This window comes from Hemicordylus capensis, chromosome 3 (genome assembly GCF_027244095.1).
Source record: "Hemicordylus capensis ecotype Gifberg chromosome 3, rHemCap1.1.pri, whole genome shotgun sequence".
Taxonomy (NCBI): Eukaryota; Metazoa; Chordata; class Lepidosauria; order Squamata; family Cordylidae; genus Hemicordylus; species Hemicordylus capensis.
This window is the reverse complement of record NC_069659.1, coordinates 197180842-197194652: the sequence shown is the minus strand read 5'-3', so window position 1 is coordinate 197194652 and position 13811 is coordinate 197180842. Positions and strand designations below refer to the sequence as shown.

The 13811-nt window shown below is 41.2% G+C and overlaps 1 protein-coding gene across 2 annotated transcripts in view; it reads right to left on the bottom strand.

Moving 5' to 3' along the window:
* Positions 1-1945: 1945 nt before the first annotated feature.
* Positions 1946-13811, bottom strand: part of TM9SF3 (transmembrane 9 superfamily member 3) — a 65241-nt gene continuing 53375 nt past the window's right edge. The window contains exons 9-15 of one of the 2 annotated variants that reach the window (XM_053309400.1): positions 11391-11521; positions 6409-6548; positions 5886-5954; positions 5619-5765; positions 5184-5267; positions 4974-5050; positions 1946-4143 (exon numbers count right to left, since the gene is read on the bottom strand). In XM_053309400.1, the coding sequence (XP_053165375.1) occupies positions 4076-4143; positions 4974-5050; positions 5184-5267; positions 5619-5765; positions 5886-5954; positions 6409-6548; positions 11391-11521 (716 nt within the window). In that variant the 3' untranslated portion in view covers positions 1946-4075. The remainder of the gene's footprint in view (positions 4144-4973; positions 5051-5183; positions 5268-5618; positions 5766-5885; positions 5955-6408; positions 6549-11390; positions 11522-13811) is intronic. The other variant, XM_053309401.1, reaches the window with a different exon arrangement.

Genomic DNA, 13811 nt, shown 5'->3' with positions numbered 1-13811 from the left:
GAATATAAACGGCCACAAGATTGAGCAGGTCACCTGTTTCAAATATCTGAGAGTGGTCCTGCATGCCTCTGGCTCAAGAAAGGCCCACTGCAACCATGTTCCCCTCACTGCCCAGAGGACCTCCACTGCTATACTTAAATTCCTACGGACTAGAGGGGGACAATATATACCAGCTGCACTCAGACTATTTGAGGCTAAAGACACTGGCACAACTCCTCTAAGGGGCCCGATTTGGGTCCCCCTCCAATCTTGCCCCTGTGGAGCAGGTGCAGTCCAAGTTTCTAAGAGCAGCCCTCCAAGTCCCTCGTTGTGTTTCAAATGCTGCCCTACGCTTGGAAACGGGCATGATTAAGGTTGAGGCCAGAGTGTGGCTGTCCATTCTTAACCTCTAGGTTAAACTATCCCTCAACCCTCAGGGTCTGGCACCTTACAGGACAATTCTTCTTGGAAAAGGGCCGTGTGGTCTAAACTGCTACTCCTGGGCTTTTCTCCCCCTCTCCTACTTGCTATGGGCAATGATCAGGAGAAAACAGCCATCAAACAGAGGATAATGGACTAGGCTGACTAGTAGGGTCCCATCCTTCCTGTCCCCCCAAAGCCTCGTATACACTGCCTCCCCCGCCACATATCTGTCGCAGCTAGAAACCCCAAGCCACAGGACATTTATCCTCGCCCAATGTCGTGCCCTCCCCTCAGCTGTACTGGAAGGCAAATACAGAAACATCCCAGTGGCAGGAAGACTTTGCCCGTGATACTGAGGAGGTAGAAACTACAAAACATATACTTCTCCTCTGCCCCTTTTACCCAAGTCACCCAAACCATGTCTATACCCAGATGCTGCTTTCAGATGAAGTTCCAGCCTTCATGTTTAACACCGCCAAGTTCTGCATGGCAGCATGCAAGATCTGCCAGACCATGATGACCAGGCCTTCCCCTCGCATCAGCTCTGTATAGCTTTGAACTGCTGTCTATACCACTATCTTCTAGCATTCCCATCCTATATACTGTTTCAGTCACCACCTACATTAAAATTTTAATAGTACTGCTGCTAGGTGATTGACTAGGACTAGCTTAATGGAACACAACAGTGCTGTTTACTCATCCATTTCCAATCTTCAATAGTTAGCAACAGCATTTTGAATGAAGTCTCCTACAGCTTGGACCCAAGTATTGGAAGGAGCATCTACTCTGACATGGGCCTACCCTTCTCCCAAGTTCCCCTGCCCTAGACACTAGGTGGGTGTGACCAGAAAGCACTCTCGCAGATGTGGCACAATTTATGGAATACTCAACTCTACAACAAATACGTATATCTCACTTTTCAACAAGCCTGTTCAAAGTAGTTTATATATAATAAATAAATAAGACGGTTTCCTGTCCCAAGAGGGTTCACAATCTAAAAAGAAATCTAGAAGGTAGACACCAGCATCAGCTACTGGAGGGATGGTGTGTTGGCACTGGATAGGAATAGTTGCTCTCTTCCTGCTAATTAAAAGAATCACCACTTTGAAAAATGCCCCTTAAGCCAGTTAGCAAGGGGCTTACCTAGCACCTCATTCTGTGTTCTTTTGGCAGCAAAGACTTTATTTGCGGAGGCCTTTTGAAATACTGGACAACATCCAGACTGTCATGCTCAAGCACTACTGAAATAACTAACTTAACTCCCATTAACAAGACTTATACTTGTAAATTCTGCTGTTTTAAAAAAATATTTTTACTGCTCAATTTTAGTGCTGCTTGTGGCATTTGGTTGTAATTGTTTTCTAAACATGATTGAGGTAACACTAAAGTGCAGCACATAAGTGACTAAATAAGAGAAACCCAATACTTTATGAAAAATGAACATATCACTTAATATGCCTGCTTTATTCAGGTGGCAAAGTTTATTCCCCCTTCGTACAGAATCTAGACTTTTCCTTTGGCACAGAACACAAAAAGCCAGGAATGAAGGTGGAAAAAATTATAATTCATCAGTAATGACAATCAACTAGAAAGATTACCAAGATTTCCAAGTTTGCAAACTTATAAACAGATATAAGTCTGCTACATATAGACTTGCTACTGCTGTGCTATCCGCAATTATTTCAAGTATGGCTCATGAAACAGTCCTGTGCAAGCCTCAGAGAAATGAAGAGGTTGTAGAGCAGCAGCATAAAGATGATTTAAGCTACTCTGTTAGAATGTAGGAAGAAAATTACTCCATAAATGTACTACAAATTATAAAAACCAAAAGGCCATAATCATTTAATATCTGCCCAACATTTGCATAGCAAAATAAAATACAGACTCATTTGGAAATTCACAATGGGATTAAGCTATGCATTTAGCATTGCAGATAACAGCCAGTTAAAATTCACTTACTATAAATGGTTTTTATTTCTTTTTGCACAAATATTTTCCAATGTGAAAATAAGTCTCCAAGGTTAACTTACCACTAAAAAAAAAAAAAAGTGCCAGGGGAGGGGGCTTTATACACACCCACACAAAATTTTGGATTAATGCATAAATTCCATTCAGTAATTGTCTTTTGGAAATAACTGCATTTTTGGTATCAGCATTGACTTGAGGATACATGCCAACATTCATATCAAACTGTCTGAAAATAAATGCTAAAGCCATTGCTGTAACCAACTTTCAAAAATTATGGCCTTTATTTGTCCACTCTCATCTCTCTTTCATCTATATACTCTGCACACTCTGGGATGCTGCTTTTTAGGAACCTTCTTTCTAGATAAACAAAGCACACTGACATTGAACTATGACAGACCCTCTGTCTTTTAGTATCCAAAGAATATATTAGCACTTTATTCAGAAATTCGTGTTCTGCAGTACTGGTCTTTTTTGTTTTTGTTTTTTAAAAAACACATTTCCAACTGCAAGTTTATCTATTTTTCACAATCAGAACATTTGTCTGAAAAGTTTATTTTCATTTTCTGAACACTTAAAGCAGCATTGCTTTAGATGTTACACAAGTGTCCAGAGATAACTAAACAAAATTAAACTGTTATAAATTACAAGTTTTTGCTTCTGAAAGAGCTTCAGTAAACAGAAAACAAGACACACATATTGCGAGGAAACCTCCAACATTTCATGCAACAGCAGGCAAGATGTAAAAAGCCACCTAAATTCACATATTTGTACACTGAATCATCAGAAAAAAGTATTCTTTAGTAAATCTGTACATCCAAATATATTTGGGAGCTACAACTAAGTTACATCATTTAATGTTTTATACACTTGTTACCCTTTTAATCAAGTAAACACTCCAAACCCAAGGGAGGGAGGATGTAGGGAAAAATAAAAAGAAATAATTGTAGACATTCAGTTAATTTTTTTTAAATCTAGACCTCCACACGTTGAATAAAAACAGATTGTATCCTCTTCATTTAACATTTTTACTTGCTAACTGTACAAAAATTGCAGTGCAGACAACTCCACCTTTGTACTTCATTTCTTTGGATGGATTTCAGATATAGCTGGATATTCTTTTAAAGATGAACAAATGGCAAGTTGGTCCTATTAAACTGATATTGCATGCAAATATTTGTCTTTTTAAAAACAAATGCATGTATATTTGATAATTAGTTGATATTGCAAATTAAATTCTGGTAGCACCCAGTGTTACTTTTCATTGTCAAATAGCACTAAGAATTGGAGGGAAGAAATGTTTCCAAGATACTATTTTAAGTACCGGCAACTAATCAGCAAAGTTTTAGGAGCCACATATTTCACTTTCCTTTTTAATTGAATGGAACAAATGTTTAAATACAGTTTGTCCTCTTCACTGAAGAGAGCTAGTCTATATCATCTTTATGAGCTACTTTTTGGGAAGATTAGCATGTACTGTGGTAATGCCTACTGAATACAATCCAAGCACTTGCTGAGAACAGTTGGAGAAAGTCAGTAAGAACCTAGGATCAATGAAAACAGATGTTGCTTTTAATGATCCATAAAACAGAGACCCACAGAGTGCCCAGTGTTAAACACACAATTTTCTTCTTGCGCTTTTTGGTGTGCAAGTATATATGCTCTGTTCCCACCCCCCAAATGTTAACTGTTCCAGAGCCAAGTTTCCTTAATCAATTTTCACATTAGTGTAGATTTTTCGAACAAAGGCACTTGTTCCCATATAGCCAATAGCTCCTGTAAAGAAAAGACGAAACATATATTAGATTCACTTAAGCATAATATGATCACGGCTGCAATCCTATGAGTGTTTGCTAAAGGAAAAACATTTATGAGTTCAGTAGATCAAACTAAAATTTGCTATTATGTCATTACCCTCATTTGATGAATATAGTGGCTGACATCCAGCGCAGTACAGGTGGACCTAGTTATCTGAGGGGGTTAGGTTCTCGGCCAAACACCATGGATGCTGGGACAGTAAGTCAATGAAAACCTGGGGGTTGGGTTCCAAAGTGCCAAAAAAGGGGGCAAGAGAAGAAAAAGGGCCGTGTGGTCTAAACTGCTGCTCCTGGGCTTTTCTCCCCCTCCACCAAAGACCGAACCCCTTAACCGTGGTTAATATTTTAATTTTGTCATTTTTATAATTTTGTTTTTAATTTTGTGTAAACCTCCATGGGATTATTTTAATGAAAGGTGGTATATAAATTTAACAATAAATAAATAAAGTAAAATAAAATGAGGCTCGTCCTCTGTTTTTAAACTGCAGATATGCGAAACCAAAAGTAATGGAACTGTGAATAAGGAGGTCCTCCTGTATTAGCAAGGGCTGGTCCAAGCTCAGCTGAAGGTGTGCCGAGCAGCAGAGCACACAGAGGAAGTGTGTGTGGGGTGGGGAGAGAGTGATTTTTGCTGCTCTCCAAAAAGAGCTCTAACTGCCAATTTTTTTCCCCTGAGGGAAACACAAGAACACTGATTTTTGGCTCTGTATTTTATTGTATTAAATTGCTTTAAAAATAAGTAACAGAAAACAAAGATATGGTCTTGGGAACTGAAGATTCTGAACTTACCACACATTATTCCCAGGGCTGTGCTAAATACTGCCATATAACCAAAGTAAAATGATGTCTGGAACAAGCCGTACATCCTGAAAAAACAAAACCAAAAGAAGACAAGTTTTTATTGACACTCACATATTGACTTTTGAAGCCAATAATTAAAACATTTTCTACTGGTTTTGTTATTTTAAAAAGGGAACACACATGTCAAAGACTACTTACTTTGTCTTGAAAAAGTAGTAATAAAAGGAATACATGTAAACATAGATTGCAGTCGAAGCAGCAGACAGAAAACTCGTCCATTGCCTAAAAAACAACACACAACTCTCTCAAACAATTAGAAAGAAAACTGTTTGGCAAGGACCATATCAAAATATCATTTACATGGTTTAAGATTTACATGGCTATTTTCTGCCTTGCTTTTTCATGCAGTTTGATTTTCTTGATACAGTTTTACAAACCTCATGGTCCACAATTTCTATAGTTGTACTCTTGTGAAACTATTCTTTTCCAGTTCTCTCTGCTTCACATCCCAGTAGGCAAGATTATTTGATAAATTAAAGAAATCAGTCTATTGCTGGAGAGTCAGTTATTTGGACCAGTACTGTTACCTAAATCTTTGTTTATTAAGATTTGGACTGTAAAACACATACTTACCACCTGTAGTCCTCTGCATTTAATAGGAAGTATGTGCACACAATTGTCACACAAACTGTCACGATGCAAAGGATAACCAGTACTAACATCATGAAGCCGTAGACATAATAGATTTTGTAAGCCCAAAAGGAGGTGAAGATAAAATACCTAAAAACAAAGAAAGTCTTATTTAAATGTAAGACACGTATTTGTAAATTAGTTTAATGTGATAGGCATATTAAGCATTTACTGGTAATCACTTGCACTGTTCTCTTGGCAAAGACTCACATTTCAATGAAAATGGATCCAAATGGAAGAATTCCCCCTAGGCAAACAATAACAGCTGGTTCCATAAACCTGAAAAGAAAGTAGAACTAGCCTTCTCATTTGACCAAAACCAATTCACATAACAGAGGAGTTCTTGCAGAACTGATAATCAAATGGAAGGTCATAACTTATGTACTACATAACTGGTTTAATGAGATATTAATGCTAAAGTTTAAAAGGCCTTTGAACACTTTAGTGACCTTCAGCACTGAAGATGAATTTCACAAGTGTTACTATGTTGTTGTGTTTTGCAATTGGGTCAAAACATCCATCACTTGCAATCCACCAATGGAGAGTATGAATTGCTACTAGCCCAAAAGAGTGATGGTGGCTCTAAGCCCTTCAAATACTTCGTATTGCACCCTCACATCACCGTCACTGCTCAGAAACATATCTGAAAGTCCTCTGGCACTAGTCAACTGGTTTCATTAACAATTTACTTCACCAGATATATGAATGCAGAGAGCTTCCACTTATACGTTACCATTTTTTTTCTGGTATTGGACGAGGAACAGCATTGACTCGACAAGGAAAGTTGGGCTGACCCGACAGATTCCGTCCAAGTATGGTGCCGACAAGGTTTAAAGGAAGAATAACAAAGAAGCAGATGCAGCATACAGCCACCTGTAAACTCATGGGCACACAAGAAGAGAGAATATAAAATGAATCCACTTTTAAGCACAAGCATTCGTGACCATAACGTCAAATGTTACATCTAACAATACTAGCCATAACTATCTAACTTCTTGTCTAATCAGTATGGTAACAGTAATTATAACAAAAAACATTTATTCCATTTACACACACGTCTAAATATTTATTTTATTTAGTTCAGAAATATTTGGAATGTTATTCAAAGAGTTAATATATAAGCTTGGATCCAAAACGTGACCAAAATCTAGGAAGTTCTTTTGTTTGCACAAGCTCTTACACAAAAAGCTCTTTTCAAGAACTCTCCATGGTCCACTGAATTTGGTACAATCTCATCTTCTGTATTCACTGTGTTTCTGACACTGCAGCACTGCTAAGTCTTTTGCTAGCGCTAGTGAAAAAATTAACAGAGCAGCACCAATACAGTTTCTCTTTTCACTAAAATTAGTTGGGTCCAAGCCAGAGATCCAGTTCAGATAACAACTCTAAAACCAAGATATATTTATTTATTTAACACATTTGTATACTGCCCAAAATGCAAGTCTCTGGGCGGTTTACAATAAAACAATAAAAACAACAGATAAAAAGATTAAAACATTACAACAATTAACATTTAAAATGTTAAAACTATTAAAAACACAATTAAAACAATGTCTAATTAAAAGCCTGTGTGAACAAATGCATCTTGACTGCCTTTTAAAAAGTTGTAAGAGATGGGGATGCTCTTATTTCAGCAGGAAGTGTGTTCCAAAGCCTCGGGGCAGCAATGGAGGAGGCCCGTCCCCAAGTAGCTACCAGACGAGCCAGTGGCAACTGCAGACGAACCTTCCCCAGATGATCTCAATGGGCAGTGTGGTTCATAGCAAAAAAGACGTTCTCTTAAATACCCAGGGCCCAAGCTGTTTAGGGCTTTATAGGTTATTACCAAAACCTTATACTTTTCCCAGAAACTCATTGGCAACCAGTGTAGATCTTTTAAGATAGGAGTGATATGGTCTCTCCGAGATGACCCAGAGACCAATCTGGCTGCTGCATTCTGGACTAACTGCAATTTCCAGACTACGTACAAAGGCAGCCCCACATAAAGTGCATTGCAGTAGTCAAGCCTTGAGGTGACCAGCAAATGTACTACTGTTCTGAGGTCATTTATCTCAGGAAAGCGTATCAGCTGAAGCTGATAAAAGGCACCTCAGGCCACTGCCTCAACCTGGGACACCAGGGAGAATTTTGTGTCCAGAAGCACCCCCAGACTGCCTACCTGTTCCTTCTGGGGAAGTGTGACCCCATCCAGAACTGGTAGATCAAAGTCACCTCCAGAGTTCCAACCCTACACAATAAGTATCTTCGTCTTATCTGGATTCAGCCTCAGCCTGTTACCCTTCATCCAGCCCATCACTGCCTCCAGGCAAGCATTTAGGGAGCCCACCCGAAAGCCGAAACCCCATAGCCCACCGGAAAGCCAGTCTGAAATGGGTCTAGATAATCAGTTTCCTCCAAGACCACCTGGAGCTGGGAGGCCACCACCCTCTCAATTACCTTGCCCAACCATGGAAGGTTGGAGATAGGCCTATTAGTTGCTCAACTCTGAGGAATCCAAGGCAGGCTTCTTTAGAAGTGGTCTAATAATTGCCTCCTTAAGGCAAGGAGGCATCCTGCCCTCCCTCAGAGAAGCATTTATGATCTCTACTAGGCCTTCTACAACAACCTCCCTGCCAGATTTAGCCATGTCCAGCAAGGGTCAAGAGAACAGGTGGTAGGCCGCATCACTCCAAGCAGCTTGTCCATATCCTCATGAGTCATAAACTGAAACTGATCTAGCCTAACTACATAAGAGGAGTCGCTGGACACCTCTGATTCAGACACTGCAGTAATTGTAGGGTCTAAATCCAAATCGGCCCGAATACCGAAGATTTTATCCACACAAAAATCATTAGACACGTCACAGTGGGTAATAGATGGTTCCAAATTCTGATTTGAGGGAGGAGGGGCACTCAATAGCCCTCTCACAATCCTTAACAACTCCACTAGACGTGAACTTGCGGATGCAATACGGGCTGAAAAAAATCACTTCTTTGCTGCCTGTATTGCCAGAGCACAGATCTTCAAATGTGCTCTATGTTGTAATCTGTCGGATTCGAGTCAAGTCTTCCTCCACTTGCGCTCCAGTTGTCTACCTCACCACTTCAGCCCCCGTAGTTCTTCCGTATACCAAGGGGCTAATTCTGAATCAGGTCAGAGAGGATGTTTAGGAGCAATCATGTCTACTGCCCTGGTGAGCTTGCTGTTCCAGTTCTCCACCAGGGCATCAACAGGATCACCAGCAGAGCCAACACTAAATCCCTCCAAGGCTTCTTGGAACCCTAATGGGCCCCTCACCCCTGTGAAGGTGTGGAGTGACTGTGAGTCCAACCTTAACCAGATGGTGGCCTGTCCATGACAATGTGGAAATCGTGGGTGGTGAGTCCCCACCCATGGAACACCACCCTGATCAGAGTGAAAGACCAGATCAAGCGTGTGACCTGTAACGTGCGTCAGTCCCGAGACCCTTTGGAATAGGCCCATAGTTGTCATGGTCACAATGAACTCCAGGCAAAACTGGTCCCAAAGTGGACATTGAAGTCCCCCAGCACCACAAGCCTGGGAGACTCCAAATTCGAGACCAACTCCACCAGCTCAGTTAGGGACTCCATCAGGCAGCAGGGCAATCGGTACACCAACAGAAGTCCCAGTCTATCCCTGGTCCGCAAACTTAGGGACACACATTCAATATGGTCAGACACTTCGACAGGGATCCTGGTCAGGGAGAGGTTATTCTTATAGACCACAGCCACTCCACCTCCCCGCCCACGTCCCCACTCTTGCTCCTCAACAGAGTACCCTGGAGGGAGAAGCTTGGACCAGACTGGGCCACCAGCCTCCCCCAACCAAGTCTCTGTAATACATACCAGGCCTGCCCCTCCATCCAGAATCAGATCATGAATGGTTTCAGACTTATTCCGGACAAACCTGACATTACAGAGGAGCAAGGTGAGAGTCTGTGGGAGTTTGGCACTGCTCCTCAAGGCCAAAGAGCTGGCAGGGCAACCGGAAGGCGAAACAGCGAAAAGATTTCTGACTTTCCTTCCCCTGTAACGACGCACTGACCTGCCAACTTTACTTCCTCTATTCCCCACCACCACCGGAATAGCCAGCCCACAGTCAATGGATACACCCCGTGTCTCCCCATCCACAGACAAAGCAATACACATATGAAACACCTAGGACCCCAAAACAACAGAAGCCAAAAATACCACCTGGCCCTCGCCCTCGTTGCCTGCCCCCCCCCGCCGAAGTGGCTCCTCCAAAGGGGTGACCCCCTTCGGTGTCACCCCTTCGGTGGCGGGCCCGCCGCCACAGGGCAGCAGCCCTTTTATAAACCCAGAAAGATGGCTAATCTGGGAAGCTGATCCTCAAGAAATGCTGACTCACTCCCTCTGGCCCCGATCCTGCAGACTCACCCACAGGGCAACAGCCACAGCCCCCCACACACCAGGGGGCACACAGGCTGGCAAGCTGACAACAGAACACAGCAGCCACACAAGCTCTCACCACTGGGCAGCAGCTGTCTCTGAGGAGCAGATGTTACAGTCTCCTCCTCCCTGCAAGGCTTCTGGCAACTGAGGCCTACATAAAGCACTACATGGAGGAGCTTAAGGCAGTCACGCTTATGCACTCCCCCACTCACACCCTGCACTCACAAGGAGAGCGAGAGCTTCTACTTACACTTTAAGAATAAATCCCCATTTAAGAATAAATTTTAAGAATAAATCTCCATTTAGTCCCCATTATGTATGGACTAGGGGAGCTGTAGTTTGCTATGGTTTGTAGGAGAAACTTGTTCTCCTATAGTTCTAATTAACTCATCGTTCTCTCAAATTCATTTGTAGCAGGGAGCTATGGCTTATTCTCTGAGAAACTCTCCTCCCATCATATAGGAGAAAGGAGGGAGTGGCGGCATGTTAGCCCACGGCTCCCTTAAACTCATTCGTGTAGTACTTAAACGTAGCTTAAGAATTACTTCTGAACCAGGCCAAATTCTTCTCTCGCACAACTCTGCTAATCTTGCATCCTTACATTTAGTAATGTAATACACAATAACTAAGAGCCATCTGCAGAGTGGGGGGGAAACCATTAACTATTTAAAATGCTAAATAGATTGTAAAGTTCATCAGATTTTAATGTTTTCACCAAACATTTCATTAACAGTAAAATGTGCCGTTGAGTCGATATCGACTCCTGGCGACCACAGAGCCCTGTGTTTGTCTTTGGTAGAATACAGGAGGGGTTTACCATTGCCATCTCCCGCGCAGTATGAGATGATGCCTTTCAGCATCTTCCTATATTGCTGCTGGCTGATATAGGAGTTTCCCATAGTCTAGGAAACATACCAGCGGGGATTCGAACCAGCAACCTCTGCCTTGCTAGTCACGTCATTTCCCCACTCTGCCATTAGGTGGCTTTCATTAGCAGTAAGTCTCTCTTTTTAAGAAAGAGCCAGATAAGTGAAATTTGAATTTAATACCAACATATTGGCCTACAATTACAAACTGAATCCAATTCAGTATCAAGCAAAACTCAAATGAAATGCAGGAGTGCTATCTAGATGACATAATACTGAATCAGAAGCAACTAGTATTTTCAGTTTTTCACGTTTGAACTGTATCTGTATATATAATATGGTCCAAATTCTTACCCACTTTTAGCAGATGGGGTGCTAAAGATATCTAGAGGTTTTCCTGATTTATGTTAAGCCTGTTGTTCTATTAATGTGCTCACCATTGTCCCAAAGGGAATCGCCCGTGATGCATGGTAATAGATGGCAATGAAGTTAATGAAGAAAGCTGTGCCACACACCATTGCAGGAATAAGGAATGCCCCAACAAACATCTGCTTTATCCACCGCCTTCCTGCAAGAAGCAACATTGCATTTGAGAATCAGAATTAGTGTAGCATATTCAGAAGTTTTCCACTACAACCAAAGAAGCACTGTCTGGTGGGATGTAGTTTAGCTGAGAGCTTAAACTGTTTATTGGATAAAAGGATGCACATTCAACATATGTACTATCTAAAGCTCAATCTTCATCTCAGAAAAAATATTCATAAGAATGTAAGACTTGCTGGATCAGGACCAAGACCTATCTAGTCCAGCATCCTGTTTCACACAGTGGCCCACCAGATGCCTCTGAGAGCCCACAGATAAGAGGTGAGGGCATGCCTTCTCACTTGCTGTTACTCCCCTGCAACTGGTATTCAGAGGTATCATGCCTTTGAGACTGAAGGTGGTCACAGAGTAGTAGCCATTGATAGACCTGTTCTCTATAAATTTGTCTAAGCTCCTTTTAAAGCCATCCAAACTACTGGCCATCACTACATCCCGTGGCAGAGAATTCCATAGATTATGTGCTGTGTGAAAAAGTATTTCCTTTTGTTGGTCCTTAATTTCCTGGCCTTCAAGATCTGTACCCAAGATCTTTCTCCTGGTCAGTTACCGACAGCTCAGACCCCATCAGTGTATGTGAAGTTGGAAATTTTTTTGCCCCAATATATATTACTTTACACACTTGCTTACACTGAACTGCATTTGGCATTTTGTCACCTACTAACTCAGTTTGGAGAGATCTTTTTGGAGCTCCTCACAATCTGTTGTGGATTTCACTACTCTAAAGAGTTTAACGTAATCTGCAAATTTGGCCACTTCACTACATACCCCAATTTGTATATTAAACACCCTGTTAAAATTATTAACATTTTAAAAATGTACCCATGGAATTGATGGGAAAAGTAGGAGGAGTGGCTGAAGTACAGGAGAACCCTATTATCCACGGGGGTTCCATTCGGGGGTGGGGGGAGATAGCAAAACCATGGATAATGCGGCATTGAGACAATGGGAATTGGGGAATTAAGTTCGAGGCAGCAAGTAATGGGAGAAAAAGGACAAAAAATGGACTGGATGTAGGGGAATTGGGGAGGTCCTACTGAGCTCTGTGTCCCCAGGTGTCCAGCAATGCCCTCCCCAAGTTTTTTTAATCACTTTTTGTGAAAAAATGCATTCTTTTTTTCACAAAAAGAGCCACAAAATGGCTCCTGTCATCAAAATGGCAGGTGGAAATGACCTCAGAGGTCATTTACACCCATCCCTGACCTGTGGATACACGTGTCTTAACCCTTTAAATGCTTAATTTTATCGTGTATACTGAGACTGGGTAGCAAATGCAGCAAATACACAAAACTGCGAATGTCGGGTCCTCAATTAATGAGGTTCTCCAATATTGTTTCATTCCTGGGATGTATCTGCTATCATCCCCTCCATCCTCTCCACAGTCTCAGGGAACAATGCGGTACTTTTTAAATTGATGATTTTCTTACGTTTTGCGGGAGCAGAGCAGCTGGCCTTAGCTAGCCCCAGCACAGTATCCTTCCAATGACTGTTGGTGTCTACCTTGTTGTTGTTTTTTTAAGATTATAAATTGTTTGGGGACAGGGAGCCATCTTCATTTATTTATTACTAGGAGGTGAGGCCCATCATTGATCAGGCAAAGTAATTTTGCGTAGATTGGACTTATAAGAAACTTCAAGAAATTAAATAGGTCACAGAATTATTTTTATTAATGTGATTGCAAAGGGGAAGTAAAAGAACATTTTGAAATTTGTAGGATTTTAACCAAACATTATTTGTTGTATTGAATAATTACTATACACAGTAAATTTGAATCATAGTAAATTTGAATCTGAGAAATATCTTCTGCTTCTCTTGGGCATGATGTGGTTTTTAAATTATTGATCAATTATTAAAAAATCTGTTGAGAACAAGTTAAAATATGATTCTATCCAGCATTAATCATCATCATCATCATCAAAATCTAAATCTTTCTCTCAGCATATTCCAGTGTTAAAAGAAGAGCATTCAGCTAATTTCAGTGGCAGGATTGTTTGTGCAAAATGCAGTATCTGTAAGAATACCTTGGTGCTGTTTTGATTAAAATAATTTAAACCTTTCACACAGCATGGTGTAAAAAGTAGTGTATTTAGCTAATTTAAGTGGCAGGACCGTTCTTGAAAAAATTGTATCTGCAGGTAATCGCGAAGTATGACTTTATTTCACACAAATGTACATAATCTTCAAAATATACAATAGATTATTTCCCCTATGCAGGCGTGAGCCATGAATGTGCCTCCGGGGGGTGGGGGCAGCGGGCG